This window comes from Barbus barbus (assembly GCF_936440315.1).
Source record: "Barbus barbus genome assembly, chromosome: 19".
Classification (NCBI taxonomy): Eukaryota; Metazoa; Chordata; class Actinopteri; order Cypriniformes; family Cyprinidae; genus Barbus; species Barbus barbus.
This window is the reverse complement of record NC_136747.1, coordinates 7462866-7486931: the sequence shown is the minus strand read 5'-3', so window position 1 is coordinate 7486931 and position 24066 is coordinate 7462866. Positions and strand designations below refer to the sequence as shown.

General features: G+C 39.6%; 2 protein-coding genes across 2 annotated transcripts; one reads left to right on the top strand and one right to left on the bottom strand.

Moving 5' to 3' along the window:
* Positions 1 to 1100: 1100 nt before the first annotated feature.
* LOC306884910 (uncharacterized protein) lies at positions 1101 to 3676 on the bottom strand. Its single transcript, XM_079441147.1, has 3 exons — positions 2044 to 3676; positions 1743 to 1935; positions 1101 to 1405 (listed from the first exon to the last, which is right to left on the bottom strand). The coding sequence occupies exons 1-3, from the start codon at positions 3552 to 3554 to the stop codon at positions 1148 to 1150; spliced, it is 1962 nt and encodes a 653-aa protein (XP_079297273.1). The 5' UTR covers positions 3555 to 3676; the 3' UTR covers positions 1101 to 1147.
* A 5882-nt stretch (positions 3677 to 9558) lies between these two features.
* Positions 9559 to 23480, top strand: LOC306885198 (XK-related protein 8-like). Its single transcript, XM_079441588.1, has 3 exons — positions 9559 to 12374; positions 21892 to 22079; positions 22554 to 23480. Exons 1-3 carry the CDS (start codon positions 12040 to 12042, stop codon positions 23279 to 23281), a joined length of 1251 nt encoding a protein of 416 aa, XP_079297714.1. The 5' UTR covers positions 9559 to 12039; the 3' UTR covers positions 23282 to 23480.
* The last annotated feature ends 586 nt before the right edge of the window (positions 23481 to 24066 follow it).

Below are 24066 nucleotides of genomic sequence, written 5' to 3'. Positions count from 1 at the left end.
TGGCCAAATGAAAGGTCATCACAGGCCAAATTTGCACTACTATATTTGCATTAACACTAAAAAAAATGGCTCTTTGGGGAACCAAAAATGGCATTGCTGCTAAAACCTGCTTTTGTAACTTTTGTTTTAAAGGGTGAATACTGCTTAACATTCATTACATGCCAAACATACAACCATTCTGCACTTAAAACATTGTTACATGTTTTCAATTCATTTAGAATGAAAACAAATTAGAATGTAAAATAAATTTCAAAACATGAAAACATCTAAAAAAATAATTTTGCATCACATTTTCACTTTATATATTAATAATTATATTAATAATCCCGTATACATTTCACGTAGACTCTTAATGATCCATATGCTCCGGAACTACCCTGCTGGCAGTTTTCAGGATGGAAAGTCTTCTAAACGCATACATATGAGCTGATCTGTACAATGAAAAATGACCAAAAATATTAGATGAGGCCCTAGTCATTCATTGACTGTCTAGCACATCAATGCCTTTATAGTGACTTCATATGAAAAAGTGTGCCTGCTTCAAATGAAAAACAGCCGTCAAGTACTTTACTGTGACTGACCTAAAGGTTCAGAAGAATAGAGATCAAGAATAAACCAGTTACATCAAAGCGGAAAATATGAACACGTAGCCTGGACATTGTAACCAAGCTAAATTTTACTTGCAAAATGAGCAAAGCATGAATATTCATATATGTATGCATATCTTTAATGTTTTTGTTACAACAGCAGCTTAAACAACAATATACAGTGATTAAGACCTAGCTCTTCTTTCCTCTATAAATTTTATTTAAAATATTGTTTAATATATAGCCTATGTTAACACAATATCTTTGACTCTGGCAAAGCTTGAAATCACTAATATGGGTTAACCAATCAATGGCTACATTTAAATGTTAATAACTGCTAATTGAGCAGTGCAGTGTAACAAATGTAAATGAACCCATCTTCCTATGTCTATATGCAGGCCAGTGTTTCTGTTTCAGTAGCTGCATCCATGCCAGAGTCCGTTCCTGATACGAAGCCTCCAGAGTCCTCGCTTTTGTTTTACTTTTGTGTCATTTCAATAATCTGTTCTTGGGGTCATTTATAAGCCTTTATTCTACACATTACTTGTTGACACAGCCCATCAACACTGAATTATGTGCCTGATCTTCACCAAACTGCCTGGTAAGTTCCGGGTCGCCTTTGTGCGGTGGAGAGATTTTGGGTGGATTTGAGGATGGCACGCTGGACTGGCTCTGCTGGGTGAAGTTTGCGGTTGCCGAAGAGGAGACAGACACAAATCGGTGCTGAACCGCACAGGTGTCACTGTGAGCAGAGGCAGAGATACATGTCTTTGCACACATGATATGCCTGTCAGATGTAGGCCATGCACCACATTCACCTGTAGGCAGGACAACAGCAGAAAATGATTTACATGTTATATATTATTATTTACATCTGTCATTATTAATGTTGTAGTTCACACCACAGCTATAACGATAAAGGCACAGAGAAACAATATCGTTGGAATCACTTCCAGAATTATTTTTTTTCCAGCTGATAGCGATCCAAACATTGACACCCAATCAGAATCAATCCCACTATCAGAATAAACAGGTGATATCATCTGCTGGTGTGGACTCTAATATCGTTATCTTTATAGTTATCGTTCTTGGTGTGAGCGGGGCTTTAGACTCCGTATCAATGCTTGAAGGCCATTTTGTCTAATTGGTACTGACCTGTTGGTATAAATGGGCCGTCCGTGCGATGCACAGTCTGCGTGTCTCATCAGTGGAGGCTTGCTTGGCGTCCCAGATTTTGTTCACACTCTGCTGGAAACAGTCAAATTTGCAGAGCTGAGAATGAACTTTTTTGAACTCCAGTCCATCCCTTAAAGTTCTGGTCGCCTTGAAATGTCCATCAAGCGTCTTTCTGTATAGCAGAGAAAACATGCAATGAGCAAAAATTAGATAATTGTAAAATGATTTACCACAAAAAAATGTATTTATATAATTAGCCTATAATCAACGTTTTTCTTACCTTAATTGCTTCATTTGGACATGTTTGATGTATCTCCGTAAAAGACATCCAAGACGCAGCTCAACACTCTTAAGTGTCTGATTGACGGTTCCTCTGCACAGGTTGTATATTCCAGAGGAAATGTTGTTATTTTGAAAAGCTCGATCCAGCTGCTGGAGGTTGTTTTCTTGAGCTTTGATGTCAATTACGAATGATGGGTCTTTCATGCTTGCATGAAGCAGTTTGTCACCGTCCTCCACGCTGTTCTTCATGTACTGCTCCTCAATGATGCCCGAAACTACAGAATCATATTTGCGAGTCTCTGGTGTGTTAGACTTCTGCAGTGATGGCTTTACTTGAGTCCGAATTTTGGGCAATTTCACAGACGAGGACGGACGGGTGTGGACAGAAGGCGGACTCTGGCGTTCTTCCACTAGCATAGTATAAACGTTTGTCTCCTCTACAGACTGTGAAATCTGAGGAAGAGCAAAAGATCTGACGAGGGACGGACGATGGAAGCTCTGAGGAAATGGACTCTGGAGGTCTTTCTGAACCATCGTCTCTTCAAATGATGTCTCTGTTCTAGCCATTGTCTGAGTATCAACTTTTGGTTCCTCCACAGACTGCAAAATCTGAGGAAGAGCAGAAGATCTGATGGGGGAAGGATGATGGAAGCTACGAGGAAATGGACTCTGGAGGTCTTTCTGAACCATCGTCTCTTCAAATAATGTCTCTGTTCTCGCCATTGTCTCCGCATCAACTTGTGTCTCTTCAAATGATGTCTCTGTTCTAGCCATTGTCTCCGCATCAACATGTGTCTCTTCAAATGATGTCTCTGTTCTAGCCATTGTCTCAGTATCAACTTTTGGTTCCTCCACAGACTGCAAAATCTGAGGAAGAGCAGAAGATCTGATGGGGGAAGGAAGATGGAAGCTCTGAGGAGGTGGACTCTGGAGGTCTTTCTGAACCATCGTCTCTTCAAATGATGTCTCTGTTCTCGCCATTGTCTCCGCATCAACTTGTGTCTCTTCAAGTGATGTGACGTTTTCCTTTTGCTCTATGGCAACGTTTGTCTCCTCGAAAGATCGTGTGATCTTGGGCAGAGCAAAAGTTTTGGCAGGGGCAGGAGGAAATGAGCCATCAGCAGATGGACTCTCGAGGTCTTTCGGAGCTGTGTCCGATGTTGCCACTGGTCTTTCTAGTGGCAACACTTCAACATTTGTCTCCCGTACAGGCTCTTTGACCTGAGGGAAAGCAAAATCATCTGCCTTGGGTTTCACAGGAAAGGCAGGCAATTTTTGCACCTTCTGCTGCTGAACTGCAGATCCATTTTGGTGCACAGGAGAAACAAAGACGTCTCTGTTCACATCTTGAGCCACCCTGCTCTCTTTCTGAGGTGTCTTGAGAGTCTTCATTTCCAAGCAGTGATCTTGAAAAGCCTTGTTGAGGTTTTCAATGGTTGCTGCTGATAGTTTTAGTGCCTTGCTCGTGGCTGGACTGCAGGAGGTCGATTTGGTGATGCTGTTCAACATGTTGATCAGGTTTGATGAATACGTTGTTGCAGCAGTTGAATTCGCCTTCAATTCTGCAACCGTGGGACAAGACGGCAGAGACTGGATACTTTTAACTACTTTGGCATCCAGATCTTTTCCTAGTTTACCTGAAAACAAACACATTTTACACTGTGAGCTATACCCTGACACAGAATTTTAGATCACATTGCAATCAAAGCGATTCAGATATGTTTTTTAATGAATGATGGGGTGTGTACGTGAGCTTACCTTTTGCCTTCACGGTCAGAACTTTTTTAGATGCAACCTCCTGCATTTTTCTGAAGTTTTCTCGAAGGCGGCTCACGTTGTATGCCATATTGGCCTGGAACTCATCAACAGTCTTCTGCAAGTCCTCCAGCCACTCCATGTTGACCATGGATTTCTCCACTTTTTCAATCTCCCATTGTAGCGATTCATCTGTAAGAAGTAAAACATAAGTATCATTAACTGTTATGTACAATTTAGATTATATTAAAAAGCACATCAATATATGGGTCAGGGCAGCACAATTAATCAAAACAACACTGAAATCGTGAATTGGCGACCGTCAAATCTCAAAAGCTACGATTTAATTAAATATACGCGCTGCTTATCAACAAAAGAGAAGTTTTAAGGGCTCTCTACGGCTTTCCGTCAAAAATGAAGGTTTAAGGTTGATTGTTTGTTTGCAAATTAAGAAAGAAACAATGAATATCATTATTAATTTTATAGTTTTAAACACTAAAATGATTAATAGTTCTTCTGTAATTTTTTTTATTTTACTAGCATGTTTTCTAATATAATAATACAATAACCCTAATTTCATATTAGGCTATATTCAACAATTATATTATAATAATTCAAAATTATTATTATATAGCCATATTGATATATATGTAATCACAACATTTTGTCCAAATTTTGCTGCCCTACAAACACGCACAGGAATCATGCCTTATTCTTTTTATTTATTTGAAGTGCTAGTTTTCAGAGTTTGTTTGTGAGGGCTTGAAGAATCAGGCCTGACCAGTGCTCTGAGTACTACATATACATAAATATATAACTAAAAACATATTACTAACGTATAGAGTTAAATCTCTCCAGCAGTGACTGAAACTCCTCCTGGCGCTCTCGGGCCCTGTATTGAAGGTCCAAGATTTTGTTCATCAGCAGTTGATGTTTCACAAGCCTGTCAATGTTACTGGAGGACACTTCCTCATCGGATGAGTCGAGAGATGGGTTCCTCAGCGACATCTCTGACATTTCATCCACAACTGAGGATGATGATGATGATGATGATGATAATGGTGTGTTTTTCTTAAAAGCCATCTCTGATCCTAAATGAGAAAGCTTCATATTCTACAGAGTACTGAGACGTTCAACAATTCTCGTTTACACAGTTCTGAGAGTGTTCACAGATCTCTGGTGAGCTGTTTGATATGATCTGAATGTCTGGGTTTTTATGAGAAGACGATTCAGCAGAATTGTCGAACTCGTTTAGATAGATATTCACTCTGCATGGTTCGCTGATATTAGTCGCATAGCAAGCGACAATGAAATAATGCTCCAATTCAGGTTTTATAGTGGCCCAGTGTGACATCATCATCGAACATTCCATAGTGACGGGTCTGGGTTACCATGGCAACCGGAGGCGCGAAAAACAACTGTAAAGCTTCCCCGCCGCCATTTTGGGATTTTAAATGATTAGGAAATCATCTAATTTTATAGCTAAAGTCTCCCGAACTTCATGAGCAGGTAAAGTAGCTAGTTCTTTAAAGTGTTTACCTGCTTAATTTAAAGTGTGAGCGAATTAAGTTCATCTTCATGAGCGGACAGACTAGACATTAGCCGAAATCTGAATATTATTATTATGTTTTGTGTTAAATGTTATATTATTGTTTTTTATTAGTAGCCTAGCTACTAACTATAACTAACTATATAATGTGCATCATTCAGCGCTAAAAAATCTTTGAAGCAGCGTGACGCAACATTATAAAAAACGTAATTCCTAATGTAAAAATGTAAAAATATTTGCACTTGTATTACTTTAACTGTTAGCTGTTGTTTCTCAGATTCTCCTGTGTGTGGACCCAACGAAACATTATATTTAAACATTTGTATCTTTGAGCAGCAGAGGATTATTGTCATATTTATTGTAACCAGATATATGTTCATTGTTAATGTTTCCTGCATAATAGCCAGCAGAAATACAATGTTGCGTTAGCTGAGTAAGTTAAATCAGGCTACCTAGGGTCATCTGTGTGCACTACATCGCTTAATTGTCCGCCAAATTACCATATGCATAACAGATAACGCTCGAAGTCTCAATAATTTGCAGGCATATTTATGATATGTGTATATATATGATATGAGTAAAACATACAGAAGTTGCTTTTTTGACGCGATCGACCCGGGTTCGACTCCGCCTTCTACCGAACTCGCTCTACTCTCTTTTTCACATCCCATATCACATCGGAAAGGCATTTAATTGCAATTAAAATGAAGGAAATAATGGAAAGTAACTTAATGGAAAATAACCTAAATATTGGTTAAGGGTAGGGTTAGTTGTAGGGGCAACATCCAGTTAATAATTTTAATACAAAATATAATTTGCACTCAATATGTTATTATTGTATACTGTTTTATAAATCAAATTCTAAACTATATCAGCCATTTCAGCTGGAAGATGAAAGCTGTGATATTAATTTTATCCACTAGGAACAGGATAAGGAATCTTCTAAGCCCAACCCCTTGAAAATAAATGCAATCAGTGTGTATAACCGTAGTTTCAAATTATTAGTGTGCATATAGAAATATGTGAAATGCTCATAGATCATTACATGTTTGTTCTTTTTTACATTTACCCCAATAAAGCACACTTGTCAAGTTTCCAGACATGATTAAATAGTGCTGTACTATGAAGACACCATTTTATGGTGTCTACTATACCTTCACTCAGTGTTGAAAGGTATAGTAGAGACACACTTTTCCAAAACAGAAAAATTATTTATTATTTATTTTATGATACAATTGTTGTTAGGTCTTAAGTAAACACATTTATAGTTACAAAGTAAGACAACAACAATATAGCCTAATAATAAAATAGTATTATAATAATAGCAATAATAATAATATAAAATAGCCTAATAATAATGATAATAAGCAATGAACCAAGATTACGTAATTCTTATTAAATCGTTGTCCCTTCCACTTCCAGCTTTCTCACGTAACTTTCAGAAGAGTGTATCAGTGCAGTATCATTAAAGTAACATTGAATGGCTGAGACAGAGATGAGAAATGATCATTCATCTTGTCCACCGATACTTCAAGAACTGGACAACATGTTATTTAAAAATAATGCAAGTATTAGGACATTACAGTGTGTATCACGTTTGGTGCCAATGGTCAAGAAAATCCGAGCCGAATTGGGCAAATATGTCGGCTCATCAAACGTGTCGGTGTTATAATACAGCAAAATGTACAGTAAAAAAAAACAAAAAACCGCTTGCCTATTGCCATTACCATGATATAAATTCTTGATATGAAGAATAATATTTTTTTACAAGTAGAAATGTAATTGCTGATGTCAAGAATTAAATATGACGTCATTGTTGATATCAAGAATTAACATTGTTAGTGGAAATCTAATTCCTGATATCAAGAATTAATATTTTAACTAGTAAAGATGGAATTGTTGATATCAAGAATTCATATCCTGAAAATGAATAAAAGTTAAAACGGCTTGCCATAAACCTGCACCGTCTGCGTTTTGACTGCCAAATCAGTTTTGGCCAATGCAAACAACTTATTGATCATGAGACCAACATTTAGGCAGCAAAACATTCAATCTACCTGAGGGAAGACATCTTTCATTGTAATACTGTTAAATAGAGAAAGAGAGAAAAAAATACATTAAAAAATAAATAAACTTCTGGTAGCCTATTCTTAAACGTGGACCTCATTATTAAAGTACAAATCCAGCACCACACTCTATAAGTTTTCTTTAACTGAAAAATATGCATTTTCATTCATTCAAAGGATATAGCTGCAATAATATTTTAGTTCAAAACTTTAAGTGCCATTGTTTTAAAAAAATATGCTTTATTGACTGACGTTTCATAGACCTTCAGTTGTTATGCTTTCAAATTTCATGCCATTTGTATGTAATATCACAGTATTTTCACCTCGTAAATTACTACACTTGTGAAGTCACAGTTCTATAATGTACAATTTACACAGGTCAATGACATTTTTTGTATGACATTAAAATTCTTTGTAGAATAATTGTGATTAAAGTAGATATTACTTCTTTTTAACTGCAGGCAAACAGCCTACATTATGGTACAGTACAAATATCTGCCTTATTCTGCGCCTTATTTTCTTAAAGAATAAACACATTTTCTACAAGAATACAAGACTATTTTCTCAAAGAATAAAAGATAAAGAATCACAATTGTCCCTTATTTTCCATTTCTGAAGTTACTCCAGAGCGGTATAATTCAAGGCTAAGTGTATCCCATCATGCACTGTTCTGGAAATAAATCGGGAGACTTTGTGCCGAGATCTCGCGAGAGGTCACGGAAACCTTTCCAATCTAAGTTAAATATTATAAATAATTAGATATTTCAAATAATTTGGTAGAAAAACAGTGTTTTTACATTTTATCGATGCAAAGATGAGCAGTGGTGATATTTATTTTGTACAACATTTGCAACTGCTTTTTATCATTTAATTAGAAGTACCACAAATGAAAATTATGTCATGTTATAGGGACTAATGAACAGACATTTAGAAGTTGATTTTAAAATGCAAAGTATTTAAAATTAAAATAAAGCTGTGTAAACACTTGCACACTAAAAGCGTGTCCCATTTAGGCAATGAGAAGTTGGACACACACTTGTGGTCTTCATCCTCACTTGAACACTTGGGCCAAACAAAGGAAATAAGTCTAAAATCATCCAAAATAAAAATGTAAAAAGGAAACAGAATCAAAACGTTTGTGATTAAGGCCTTTTATTGGAATCCCACAGCTGTAAACTATGACTGGATGAGGGGAAAAAGTTAGATTTTGTTCCTTTTGGATAGGTTTTGAATCGACTTTTAGTGTCAAATTAGCCATCAAACAGTAAAAAAAAATAATAATATTTTTCAGATATATATACTAAAGTACACTATACTTCAAGTAAAGCATCTTCTTAAATTAATGTTACAAAATATTTCTAAATAAATGCTATGCTTTTGAACTTTATATTAATCAAAGAATTCTAAAAATGTACTGAAGTTTACACAAAAACATCATTTTCATCATTTATAATATTCAGAAATGTTTTGTGAGCAGCAAATCAGCTGCTCAAGGTTTCTGAAGGACCGACTGGAGTAATGATGCTGAAAATTCAGCTTTGATCACAGGAATAAATTATATTTTAAAATATATTACGATTTAAAACACATTTTGAATTGTAATAATATTTCACAATATTACTGTATTTTTGATCAAAGAAATACAGCCTTGGTGAATATAAGAGAGTTCTTTAAAAACATTACAAAAGTTTTACTGACCTCAAACTTGTGAGCAGTAGTTTATTCATATTTCAATGAATAAACTGAGGTGAGTAAGTTTTATATAGGTGAACTATTTCTATAAAATTCCCTAAATCTCCATAAGCAGTGAAGACTAAGAGAGGAAGTAACACACACACCTGCTGTTTTCACAATTCAAGTTACTAAAGTACAGAAGTACTGATTTTAGCTGTCTTTGTTTTTTTTTCTCCCATCTGCATGTACTATTTGAGGAAGAGAAACTTTTTGGTTGGATACTGTGGCCGTCCTTCTGCAGTGATCTGTATTAAGTTCATCTGAGCTGGAAAAAGCTTTGGTATTTTAACCCAGGGGTCACTTAGGTTATATGCCCAAGAAATCAGCTTAGACTTTTTGCTAAATAAATGCTCTCTTGAAGTGCATACATTCATGTCAGATAATATGCATCCATCTTGCACAGACAGCACATTTGGGAGGAGAAAGTACTACTACTTCTCTTCAGAAAAGCTGAACTGGATGGAAAGTTGAGATTACTGTATGAAAACAGGAGGTCAGCTGGCCACAATAACAGGCAAAGATGATCAGGTAAGTGTACAGTATATTTACAGTGTGTTTTTAGATTTAAAAACAACTCTTGGTGAGTAAAATGTGGTGCTTGACTTCCAGAAAATGTTGATAATCAACAAGTTTTGTATTTTTGGACAACCCCATAACCAAAATAACTATTGAAAACACACATGGACACAATTACATATCAAATCTCATGAACCTGTCTTATTGTGTCCTTTTCCAGTCTAATTTGGCCTCAAAGCTGAAAGAACCGCATTGGATTGGACTACATGATTTGTATGCTGAAGGACACTGGATGTGGGTGGACAACACAACTCTCTCAGGAGAAGCGTACGAGTTTGAGTTCATAAATGCATCTTTTCCATGTTGTTGAGCTACTTCTTAATATCTGTATTGCAACTGAGAAATGTCCAATGGTTTGCTTTGACAGGTTCTGGAACAAAAGGACAACAGGTCTGTCTGAACCTGATAACTGGACACAGGAGGACTCAGATGGAGAAGACTGTGCTTTACAGATGAGGCTGTATGCTTGGGATCATTTGCAGCTCCTTTTTTTTCTTCACATTTTTGCTTTCCCATTACTTAGATAAAGGTTCATCTTTGTCTCATCGGTCCATAAACACAGTTCCAAAACTCTTCTGGCTCACCTTTGTGATTTGTTGCAAACTCTAATCTTGCCTTTCTATTTTTGGTGCTGGTCAGAGGTTTGCATCTTGCTGTGTAGCATCTGTAATTCTGTGTCAAAGTCTCCTGAGGACAGTAGATTGTCAGAGCATCACCCCAGCTTTCTGGAAGTTGTTAGTGATTTTACAGACATGTCTTTTAGGGTTCATTTTCACAGCTTTTATGATTTGTCTGTCATCAACTACTGTTGTTTTCTCAGCCGATCAGGTCGTTGTTGGTTGCTGGTGGTTTCCAAACTCTTCATTTCTCCATGCCCTTTGTTTTTGCTGTAGCTCTAATTGACTTCCTCTTTTCTTTTAGCATCCAAATTGATGGAGCATGGGATATGGACAGATGCAACAAGAGAAACCAAACACCTTGACACACAGGTACAAACACAAGGAACACAAACTTTAGGAGACTGAGAAAATGGTTCAAATTTAGTTTAGGGATCAATTCTCAATATTAAATAGGTCTTTACTGGCATGCATTTTACTATGGCTGTTATCTTACTATTACTAATAAGCAGCAAATTAGGAGTTTTTTGAGGCAGAATCATAGTTAATTTTTACATTATATTTAGGGCATTTAACAGATGCTTTATCCAAATATATAATGAGGACTATAGAAGCAATCAAAGCCAAGAAAAGAGCAATCATATGCAAGTGCTATGATAAGTCTCAGTCTGACACAGTAATAGTTAAAAGTGAGAATTGGACCCCAAACTAATGTGTGACCAAGAAAACATTTATATTTATATCTGTCATATGGAAGTGATTGAGTAAAGATCAGCTCCAGAGCAGCTGGAGTGTGTTTACACTCTAACTTCAGCTTTTACTTTATTTCCTCACTGAAGAAGAGCTGGGAGCAGATACTGTACAGAGAGGGGAGCAGATCTGATCATCATAAACAAACAGAGAGAAACAAGCGAGTAAAAGAAAGCGGAAGAAAAAAGTAGGCCTATTTTCACATTTGCAAACTCCCTTTATAATCACTAAAAAGCTGTGACGCTTCGTAGTTCCTGCACACTGAATCTATTATTTACATCGTCTCTACACTGTTATAATGAATGTCTGCTTTCTTGAATGAAGATCCAGCCTAACTAGTAACTACAGTACAACACTGCTCTCTAATGGTCAGAAACAAACATGCATATATTGAAACCAAAGCACTTTCACATTAGTGCTAAAAAATAACTACATCCAGCCTCTAATAATGTGTATTTGTAGTGTAGCCCACTGAATCGTTTTTATAGTATTTATATAAGTATTTTGCATTTTCAACAAAAAAAATATTTCGCAATTTCTGAGTAAAAGTGTATTCATAAAATTGACAATTCCAAACGATTTTAAATGTAGCCAATCCCTTGCAAAAACAATCTATTTGTATCTAAATTTATTTTAATATGGTTATGAAACTATTTCCACGTTACCAGCAGTGTGACGCCATGCGGGCGTGACTTAAGTTGCATGTCTCTGAAAGTTTGTGCCTTTGATCTGCTAGAAAAAGTCACTGTGTTTCTGCAGCTGTAGAAATGGCTCCGAAGAGACGCGTTTTCTCGTTTACATGAATCAACAGTTGAGTGAAGATTAAACCATTCCTGGAATTGTACTTTAATTGCACCCGTACTTGTACTAATGGTACGCGGCTACATCCATGCTCATGCTGAGGCTGAACTTCAGTCCTTTGATCCGGCTTTAAAGCTCATCCCACGATGAACTGCGCGACGTTTCCCAAGTATTCCTCGCTGGATTTGTTCTTCACGCTCATCGGCGCGTGCACGTTTCTGTTCGACATCGGCTCGGATCTGTGGGTGGCGACGGAGCTCTACAGGCGTGGAGAGTTCATGTGGTTCGGGCTGTTGCTGGGCTTCATGCTCATGTCATCTGTCCTCGTTCAGCTCTTCAGCTGGTTTTGGCTGCAGTATGATCGCGATCTGAAGGGCTTTGAATCTCAAGCGTCCTCCGGGAACGTGGTTTTGTTCAGTGGAGCGAAGAGAGTAAAATTGTTGTTTTTCCTGCATGTGTGTCAGCTGGGCTTCTTCATCAGGTGAGACTGCAGCTACTTCACGAGAGTATCACAAAAAGATTTATTTACCAACAACAACAAAAATTTCAGATGAAAACATTTCAATTAAGTGTTTTAAATAAAATGAATAAATTAGAAAATAAATCAAGTTTAGTGCAAGAATAAAATCTTTTATGTTTGTTTAAAGACTGATAAATCTTTAAAAATAAATTATTTTTGTCGCTGAATCTGGGACATTCCCATTATGTAACAGTCATGCTATCATTTATCTACTGCCCGATAACGGCGTGCACCAGCAGGTGCATAGTGACTTTTGTTATGTAGACTAGGTAGTGAGCTGATTTTCTTTCCTTTGAAATATTTTTTTGGTCAAAACATATGTAAAAAAAAAATAAAAAATCTTAAGATTTGCATCCTTAAATTCAAATAGTTAGATCTAGAGCCTACTTACAAAAAAACAACAACAAAAAAAGTGTCATTGAGCCTATATTCATATGCTTTCTCATAATATGGTACTAAAATGGACTAGAAACACATGGTAATGCACTGACCGCATAAATTATGCTGACATTTCCCCTGATTTCCTAATACATGTTGCTCTGTTTATGTCACACTGTTTAATTGAACATATTGTGACCCTGGAGCACATAACCAGTAATAAGTATGGGTCAAAATTATAAATTTTTCCTTTATGCCAAAAATCATTAGGATATTACGTAAAGATCATGTTCCATGAAGATATTTTGTAAATTTCTTACCGTAAATGTCAAAATGAAAATTTTGATTAGTAATATACAATGCTAAGAACTTAATTTGGGCAACTTTAAATGTGATTCTCAATATTTTGATTATTTTGCACTAGGGCTGCCACTAACGACTATTTTTATTTCGATTAATCTATCGACTAATTTTTCGATTAATCTACACGATTAATTTCCCGGAAAAAAAAAAAAAAAATTACTTAAAAATATTTTATTAAACCAAATGAAATCCAAATTTCTATGAAATCCAAAGCAAAAGTGAAGTGCAACAGAGTGCAAGAAGCAAGTGTCCATCTCATAGTCCAAATCACTGAAATCAAAGCTCAGTATTATAGTGCGAGAATGACAACACATCCACGTGTTCTAGTCTAATAATAATAACATTGTAATAAAAAAAACACTTTTTAAAGGAGCATTTACCAGAAATATTATTTACCAGAATTTATTTAGGTGAAAAATGTAAATGTGCAGTATTTCTGAAAAAACATTTTTTTTAAATATAAAATCAATTTATAAGATGCGTTTTATTATTAAAATTTAATGGAACAATTCAAATGGAATCCAGAAAATAATGGAGAACAGAATTTGGTACAGATAACACTGTAAAACTCAATTAGACATGCTTTTTGATTAATAAAATTTAACAGAACTGAATTTGGAAATAAAATTGATTTCATAGGGCCCTATAATTAATATTTTTTTGTGGTAATAAAAATGGATTTAAGTGAACAATAGCTTTTAAAATGACTTAAAGTTCATATATAATAGCAGTGATGGAATAATAATAAGTTCAAATAAAGTATCAAAAGCAAGAAATCATATGGTTTTATTGAACAAAACTGTTAAAAACAATGTATTCTAAACAATAGAGTTAATGTAGATTACGCGTTACAACAAAGGCCTGCAGGGGTGCCGACGGCCTGATGATTATTTTTACACATTACCGTTTAATATTGACCAAGCACCAATTCAAACGTACACTTAATCTAATATTCTTTAGGACAGAAAGGCTACAGCCACTGTAATTAAATGAATATGCGGACATCGAAACGTGTAAACTCAGAGGGGTTGAGCTATTATTTTCAAATCGCCATGTATTCTCCTGTGTTTGTGTAGATTTATAAATGATTTGCCTTACAAATCTAATGAAATGGCGCACGTTGCGTTCCCAGATGAACGTTATAATAAACAAACTCACAACAACATGCAGAGATGAGTATGAGACGCTCTACACATGTAAATGATAACAGTTTCTGTGGAGCTACTGTGAACGGAGCCGCTGTGAGACGCACAAACTTAACCTACACGCATGTAATTAAAGCGCATATACTGTGTGACAAATCGCGACAGCCCTATTTTGCACCCTCAGATTCCATATTTTCAAATAGTTGTATCTCAGCCAAATATTGTCCTATGCTAACAAACCATATTTCAATGGAAAGCTTATGTATAAATCTAATTTTTTTTTTTTAAATGACCCTTATGACTGGTTTTGTGGTCCAGGGACACACACACACACACATATATACATATATACATATACATATACATACAGTGGGGCAAATAAGTATTTGATACACTGCTGATTTTTCAAGTTTTCCCACTTACAAAGAATTGAGAGATCTGTAATTTTCATCGTAGGTACACCTCAACTGTAAGAGACAGAATATAAATAAAAAAATCCAGAAAATCACATTGTATGATTTTTAAATAATTAACTTCCATTTTATTGCATGAAATAAGTATTTGATCACCTACCAACCAGCAAGAATTCTGTCTCTCACAGACCTGTTAGTTTAGTGTCTTTAAGAAGCCCTCCTATCCTCCACTCATTACCTGTATTAATTGCACCTGTTTGAACTCATTACCTGTATAAAAATACCTGTTCACACACTCAATCAATCAGACTCCAACCTCTCCACTATGGGCAAGGCCAAAGAGCTGTCCAAGGACACTAGGGACAAAATTGTAGACCTGCACAAGGTTGGGATGGGCTACAGGACAACAGGCAAACAGCTTGGTGAGAAGGCAACAACTGTTGGCGCAATTATTAGAAAATGGAAGAAATTCAAGATGACTGTCAATCTCCCTCGGACTGGGGCTCCATGCAAGATCTCGCCTCGTGGAGTATCAATGATCCTGAGAAAGGTGAGGGATCAGCCTAGAACTACACGGGAGGACCTGATCAATGACCTGAAGAGAGCTGGGAGCACAGTCTCAACGGTTACCATTAGTAACACACTATACCATCATGGATTAAAATCCTGCAGCGCTCGCAAGGTCCCCCTGCTCAAGCCAGCACATGTCCAGGCCCGTCTGAAGTTTGCCAAAGACCATCTGGATGATCCAGAGGAGGCATGGGAGAAGGTCATGTGGTCAGATGAGACCAAAATAGAACTTTTTGGTATAAACTCCACTCGCCGTGTTTCACGAGTTCACACTTACATATAATAATAACGGAGTAAATGTATGTGTATTTGGCGTGCTGTCTAGGGGGAGGGCTCCGAGCTCAGTAATCATTCCCAAGCCCGGGGTACTCCCCTCGACCGGGGAGAGGGTACGAGCTCGGCATTTAGCCCGGACCCAGAGTGCTCCCCCAAAACGCTATTATTGCAGGGCAGCAGCCGAAGAGGGGCTTGATAACCCCCCAAAAAACTTGCATGGTTTAGGCTGAAGGGATGCTGGATACTGCTGTGGTAGTGGTACTTCTGTGGAGTCTGGAAGAGATGAGAGATGAGAGGGAGGTAGAGATGCAGGCTCTTGCGGGAGCAGTCACTGCTGCGGCAGTGGAGGAATATAGAAAAGGCTCCTGCGGGAGCAGTCACTGCTGCGGAAGTGTAGGAATATAGAAAAGGCTCCTGCGGGAGCAGACACTGCAGCGGCAGTGGAGAAATATAGAAAAGGCTCCTGCGGGAGCGGTCACTGCAGCGGCAGTGGGGAAATACAGATGGGTTTCCTGCAAGAGCAGTCACTGCAGCGGCAGTGGAGAAATACAGATAGGGCTCCTGCGGCAGCAGACACTGTGGCGGCAGTGGAGAAATACAGATAGGGCTCCTGCGGGAGCAGACACTGCGGCGGCAGTGGAGAAATGCAGATAGGGCTCCTGCGGGAGCAGTCACTGCTGCAGCAGTGGGGGAGTACAGACTAGGCTGAATGTAGTGCTGTTGGAATGAATGGAGTGGGGATGGGCCGTTAAAGGTGGATATAGGTGATGTTAAGAGGGGTTGGCTATGGAGGGTCTGAAGTTCGGGTTCCCAGGGATGTATGTCATTAGAGGGGTTGGCCGATTAGTGTTTGGTGAGGTTCCTTGATGTGGGAGCAGTCTGATCGAATATAGAGATGGGAGATGAAGGGGCGGCCTTGCGGGATGATGCGCATCGCAAAATTTAAATGCCCGAGAATGGATAGCAGTTCGCGTTTAGAACAGCTTGGGTTGGCTAAGAGAGCGGATGTTACTAGAATCGTCCTGTCAATTTTCTCTTTGGGTAGAGAAGCCTGGAATTTTTGTGAATCCAAACTGATACCTAAAAATTAGATTGAAGTGCTAGGGCCTGCGGTTTTATCTTGGGGGAGGGGGATCCCGAGCTCTGAAAAAAACATTTGAGTTGTCAGAAGATGCGCGGCTGGGATGGATTCGGGGGGTGAGATGATTAGAAAATATTCTAAGAGATGTACTAGATAAGGTATGTCGTAATTGTTCGAGAGGATCCAACAGACAGCTTCTGACAACATGTCGAAAATTTTGGGGCTGCTTCTGCAGCCGAAAGTGAGGCGGACGGAAAAGCAGATGCCGAATAAATGCCAAAAGTCTGGGTGGATGGGCATTACTTTAAAGGCAGAAGTGATGTCGACTTTGGCCAGCCAAGCGCCACAACCCGCGATTTTGATCAGGGTAATGGCTTGGTCAATGTCGTGATAGTGGAGGGAAAATTCTTCGAGCAGAATGAGGCTGTTAATGCTCGGGAACAGGGAATTGGGTGGTGATGATAAATCAATTATGAGGCGTTTTTTACCTGAAAATTTTCTGGTGGCTATGCCGATGGGGCTAACTCGGAAAATGTTGAAGGGGGGAACGTAAAAGGGGCCGATCATGAAGTTTGCGTCTATTTCTTTTTTGATTAGGATATTGACAGTTTCGGGTTCGGTGAGAGCGGACTGGAGATTGGGGCAGATGAGGCTTTGGGTGGGGAGATTTCCGCCGCCGGGGTGGAAACCGTGTGAGAGACCTGATATGACATAATCAAAGAAATAAGGGTTGGGGTGATGGAGCAGTTCTGTGGATAACCGAGAAACATTTACAGGAGTCGATAAATATTTTTTACTATTTTGATTTGCAGCTTTTTTAACTGGACAAATCAAGCGGGCGTGAGCACCGCCACAAAAATCACAAACATGCATAAACCGGCAGCGCTGTCTTGAGCATCTACCCGTATTGAACCTGATGCAGACCTGGCTGTCGGAGGAAAATGGGCGGTGGCGAAGTAAAGGAGATGGGTTGAATGAGACGTTTGGAATGCTTGGCACGTAGCTGGTGGATTTGGGCTGAGATGATTCTGGGCAGGGGGGAATGGATGGGTTGATGAAGGGGCATAAGGTGATGGAGTGGGAAATGGATCGGCAGACCGCGCATGTAATGTTACGGCAGCCTAAAAATATTCTGTTATGGAGTTCGGTGTCCAGGGCTCCCCAGTAAGGGGCTTGGTTCCACTGGGCCACTCGAATGGCGCATTTAGCTGCAAAGAGTTTGTGGTACGTATAGAAGTGGGAGCCTCCGTATGATAATGCGAGCTCGGCAACTATCGCGAGATAGTCGCAGAGCTCATGTCTCCTGTGGGGAAATTTGGTGCAAATATCTTCCGTGTAGCGGTTGAAAGCGATCGTGAATTCTGTGAATGATAAAATACGTGACGGGTTGTTAGCTGTGTTTTTTTAAGGTGACGGAGTTGGCTACGGGGGCTGGTTCCAGTGCGAGCGCATTTGGCGGGATGGGTAGGGGTGTGGCTGAAGAAAGTGAGAATGGACCTCGGGCGGAGGGAAGGGGAAAGTTAGCCGCCGAGGCAGCTAGCGGAGGCATGCTTGTGCTTGGGAAATTTCGAGGATCGGAGGAAAGGGAGGGGAAGAGAAGGGGAATGGTGGGCGCTGGGGCTTGCGCTGTTAGCGGCTGCATGCTCACGCTTGGGTAAGTTCGGTGAGCAGAGGAAAGGGAGGGGAAGAGAGGGGGAATGGCGGGCGCCGGGGCTTGCACTGTGGTTAGCGGAGGGATGCTCGCGCTTGGGTAAGCTCGGGGAGCAGAGGAAAGGGAGGGGAAGAGAGGGGGAATGGCGGGCGCCGGGGTTTGCACCGATTGCGGAGGCATGCTTGCGCTAAACGTTTGTGGTGGGGCTGCTGGCCATGGGTAGGGGAGGGGATTGGGAGTGGGGTGGGCCGGGGCTTTGGGTGGCTCCTCGCCGTTAGCAGAGGTGTGCTCGCTCTGACGCGGCGGCTTGTGGAGGCGAAGGCCAGCTCTTCGCCAGGATGGGTTACTAGCTCGGTGGCTCGAGGAGGAAGGTGGGGGCTGGTGGCAGCGGCATCCGGGGTGCGGCCGTGGGCTCGATTGTGATGTCCTGCGGAGCGCTGGTGTATTGGACAGCTGCTGGGGATGCAGGAGGATCCGTGGCTTCGAAGGAATTTTCGTTTGCAAACAGTTCTATTTCTGACATGTTTCTGCGAATTGGGTGTGCCAATGTTGGAAGACGAGAGATAATGACGGTAAGACTGCTTGGTTATTTATAGGGATTCTCTCTCGTGCTGATTGGATAGGTGGTGTAATTGCTGATGATTAATTGGCCGTGTTAATTATCTGCGCGTGCTTCTCCCGAAATTTGTTAATAAAACATCACTTGGAGGAAGAAGGATGAGTACAATCCGAAGAACACCATCCCAACCGTGAAGCATGGGGGTGGAAACATCATGCTTTGGGGTTGCTTTTCTGCAAAGTGGACAGGACGACTGCACCGTATTGAGGGGAGTATGGATGGGGCCATGTATCGCAAGATTTTGGGCAACAACCTCCTTCCCTCAGAAAGAGCATTGAAGATGGGTCATGGCTGGGTCGTCCAGCATGACAATGACCCCAAACACACAGCAAGGGCAACTAAAGAGTGGCTCCGTAAGAAGCATTTCAAGGTCCTGGAGTGGCCTAGCCAGTCTCCAGACCTGAACCCAATAGAAAATCTATGGAAGGAGCTGAAACTCTGTGTTGCCCAGCAACAGCCCCAAAACCTGAAAGATCTGGAGAAGACCTGTATGGAGGAGTGGGCTAAAATCACACTGCTGCAGTGTGTGCAAACCTGGTCAAGAACTACAGGAAACGTCTGACCTCTGTAATTGTAAACAAAGGTTTCTGTACCAAATATTAAGTTATATTTTTATATTGTCTCAAAATACTTAATTAATTTCCATTTTATTGCATGAAATATTCAAAAATTATAATGTGATTTTCCAGATTTCTTTTTTATATTCTGTCTCTTACAGTTGAGGTGTACCTACGATGACAATTACAGATCTCTCCATTCTTTGTAAGTGGGAAAACTTGAAAAATCAGCAGTTTATCAAATACTTATTTGCCCCAGTGTGTGTATGTGTGTGTCTAATATATATATATATATATATATATATATATATATATATATATATATATATATATATATATATATAAATAAAACTAAGCTAATAGTGTGCAGGGAGTATGAGATGCATAGATTAACTCAACATAAAGTGCAGTGTGCAGAGGTTTGAGTAACCTTACACCATCTGTTTCATAAAACAAGTTTACCATATAAGCCAGGCTTATTTTAGTAAGTCTGGCTTATTTTGAACCAAATCAACTGACAATAAATCAGACTAACTGAAATAAACCTGGCTTATTTGGTAAACTTGTTTTATGAAAGGGGTTAGGGTTACTCAATAAACCTCTGCATACTGCACTTTATGTTGAGTTAATCTATGCAACTCATACTCCCTGCATACTGTTAGCTTCATTATATATATATGGCCCCAGATCCCCAAAAGTGCAGTTTGTTTTCATGCCGATGTTCTAGCCATTAGGCTGCGGAAGCGTCTGCCTGATTGTAGCAGATTGAACAGTGGATTTCCTGGGAGGGTGAAGTCTTTGAGAATCATATCAGCCCTAGCTCTGCATCGCCTGATGTGGATGTCATGTAGAGAACGGAGATCAATTCTGGAAATACACTTAGCTGAGTGCACCACTCTTTGTAGGTCCTTTTATGGTCCTGTGCTGAGCAGTTCCTGTACCACGATAAAATGAGTCAGTATACTTTCTATAGCCTCGATATAGAACCTTTTCAGGATCACAGGGGAAACCTTGAATTTTCTCAGTAGTATCAGGTGGTATAAACGTTGTCTGGCTTTTTTTACTTGTGCATGAATGTGATGAGTCCAGGCCAGATCCTCAGTGGTGTGCACATTGAGGTATTTGAAGCTGCTCACTCTGTTCACTGGAATCCCACCGATGATGAGTGGGGAGTAAATCTGCTGCTGCCGCCCCTGAAGTCCACAACCAGCTCCTTGGTTTTGCTGACATTCAGAGAGAGACAGTTTGATTGGCACCATGATGTCAATTTATCCACTTCATGAAGGTAGGCAGGCTCATTGTTGTTGGTGATGAGGCCCATCACCACTGTGTCAATCCCAAACTTGATAGAAGTGGAGCTCTGAGGCCACACTGTCCTTATGAGGCCCCTGTTTTCAGAGTGATAGAGTTGGTTTGGATGTTTTTGATAAATCCCTAAAAAACCTTCATAATTAACGATAGTCATTTAAGCAAAAGAGCTTGTTGTTGTTTTTTGGCACAGGAACAGTGATAGATTTTTTTTAAAGGATGTGGGCACCACTGACTGAGCAAAGGACTAAAGATGGATGTAAACAAGCCAGCCAGCTGATCAGCACATGATCTCAATACACAAGCAGGAATGCCGTCTGGGTTGGCGGATTTCCTGAGGTTTGCATGCTTCAGAGCCTTACGAACCTCGTCCTCCGATATGGTCATCTTGCGCTCGTCACTGACACAGCTGTTCCCTTCCTCAGTGTAACGGACTCTTGGTAACACCAGAACAGTTTGCCTCGAAGCGCGTGTAAAAGATGTTCAGCTTCTGAGCTAAAGAAGAGTATGCAGTGGCAGTGGATGGTTTACTTCTGAAATCGTTACGCAGTCATTCAGTTGGAAATGAGACTCCACTCACACTCTTTACTGTTGTTTAGCAGCTTTCACTGTGCGCCAGAGAGCATAACACTCTGCTTTGTAATAGCTTGTGTCTCCCGACAAGACTGCTGCGCCATCTCTATTGCCTAAGCTTGTTGGCTAGTTTTAGCAGATCTTCCAGCCTCACTGTAGCTGGTTTAGCAGGCTGGTTTTCGAAGGGTTTGATCGCTTCTTTAGCTCAAACCAGCTAAACACCAGCTTGGCCAGGCTGGGAGACCATATCTTAAACCAGATATGTAAACCAGTTAAATGGCATAGGCTGGTTTTAGCTGTTTATTTTTCCTCCAGCGTGGCTTGAAGGCCGAGCTGTCACAGACAGCTGGATATTTCAATAAAAATATTATGGTATGGTTTAAAAACCATTGTGTTACTATTGTATAATGTACAAATAAAAGAAAACAAAACAAAACACTGCAATACCATTGTACCCTATTGTATGTATTTGTTTGGATAAAACTGCTGTTGTGAATATTCATATTTAGATCATCTTCTGTTTTTTGTTTTTTTCTTTCCATAGACACATATCAGCAATCTGGCAGGGTTTTCGTGTGTGGTGGCGAAAGGGGTGTGGGTCTGAGTATGCAGTTTATCTGACCCATGACCTTAGCATGCTGCGGCTCATTGAGACGTTCTGTGAGAGCACACCGCAGCTCACCCTCATGATGTACATTATGCTGCGCAGCAACCACGCAAGACTGGTCCAATGTGGGTAACCGCTCCACTTCTACTCTAATGATGCTTATAACCACTGCATTATAAAACATATGACATTCAATCAGCTCAAAAATGACTGTCCGCATGAGATTCATCCATTGTTTGTTAATACCATTTACATTAAAACTAAAAAAACTTCCTCCAAATTATGTCCAATTTCCTCTTGACAGTTAGTGGTCAAAGCACTTCCTCTTAGTTGAAGTCAGTTTTTTTCTAGTCTGATGTGAGAACATTGACTCGCAGGAAATGCAGTAATGTGTGGTTATCTGACCCACTTTTTAAGACAGGTTTAAGAGTGTACATTAGAATTCAAAGACTGTACCAATCTAGCTGATGTGTGTAGGGTGGGGGAGCAAAATGTCAGAGTGACAGTTGACCTAGTATCACAGTGAAGAAAAAAGACTCATTAAAAAAGGAATTCTTGAAACGAAAACCTGTTTCAGAAACGATGTTTCTGTTCTGCAGATGTGAGTCTGGGCGCCTCCACGACCTCTATAGCCTGGATGGTGGTGGATTACCATCGGTCGCTTCGTTCGTTCCTGCCCGACAAGGATAAGCAAGGTTGGTTGTCATCTGTGGTCTATTTCTTCTGGAACCTTTTTCTGATTGGCCCACGTGTGGCTGCGGTTGCTCTCTTTGCTTCTGTGTTGCCCTGCTTCATTGCGGCTCACTTCCTCCTCCTGTGGCCCGTCTTTGTGATATGGGCCTGGAGGCAGGGCACAGATTTCATGGACAGCCCAGCGGGGGAACGGCTCTACCGGGCCATCATAGGGCTCATCTGGTACTTCAGCTGGTTTAACGTGGCTGAAGGAGACACCAGAGACAGGAGTCTGATCTACCACATGTTTATAATCATAGACACCAGCATCCTGTTGACCACGTGGTGGTTGTACCGAGATGCAGAGATGACCCAGTCGTACGCCTTCAGTCTGATAATCTCCATCCCGCTTTGTTATGTCTTGGGCCTGTTTATAAAAGTTCTCTACTATTGCTGTTTTCACCCCAAACTGTGGCGGCCTGCAGATTTGGGAAAAGCTACATATGATATAACGGATGGAGTGGGGGCGCCTGTGGATGTTCAGGCTGACGGTGCTTCTGTTCAAACCATTAACAAGAGGATGGGTCGACATGCTGCTAACTTCTACACAACATACACCTCTTCTGCAGTTAAAACAAATGAATGTGAAAACTAATGCATCAGTACTGTAAAAATCAGTGGTATTTAGCTTGTTTGATTGTTACAGATACGTTATTACATTTGTAAATTCTTGGACATAGCGTTGTTACAAATGATGTTTTTTGGATAATGTTACTGTTAATCTGAGGTCCTTAATTTTATTTATATTAAATAAACTGCTCGCCCCAAAATAATTAAAAGAAAATTAAAGTTTGAAAGAACTCATATGTATATATATGTATGTATATGTATATGTGTGTGTGTATATATATATATATATATATATATATATATATATTAGTGCTGTCAATCGATTAAAAAATTTAATCGCGTTAATCACAGTCCTGGACTGTGATTAATCACAAGTAATCGCAAATTTAAAATACTAGGATTTACCTGTAAAAGTGTTGAAATAAAGAAATGCATTCAAGGAAGGTCCACGGACCAAGGAAACAGAACCTTACACATCTCCGCCAGGTATAAGACATAATCCTTATTCTTTTTTTCTTTTTTTTGCCATCAGCCTTTATACCGACAATAAAACGTTTACCAAGCCACATCTCTTCAATCCCAGTACACATTTACCCAACTATTATCAAGAGTATTTCTAAATAAATACAACAAAACATTTTCTTGTGACCTTACATGAAGTATTATGATAAAATACATTATGAAGAAGAATTGGACCTGTTCTGCAGGTGCATTAGAGCTAACATTAGCATCATGCTACAGACAATTTATGAGATTAATAGTACACTTTTACTCAGAACTCACTTTAAACCACCATCGAGTGTTTGTAAT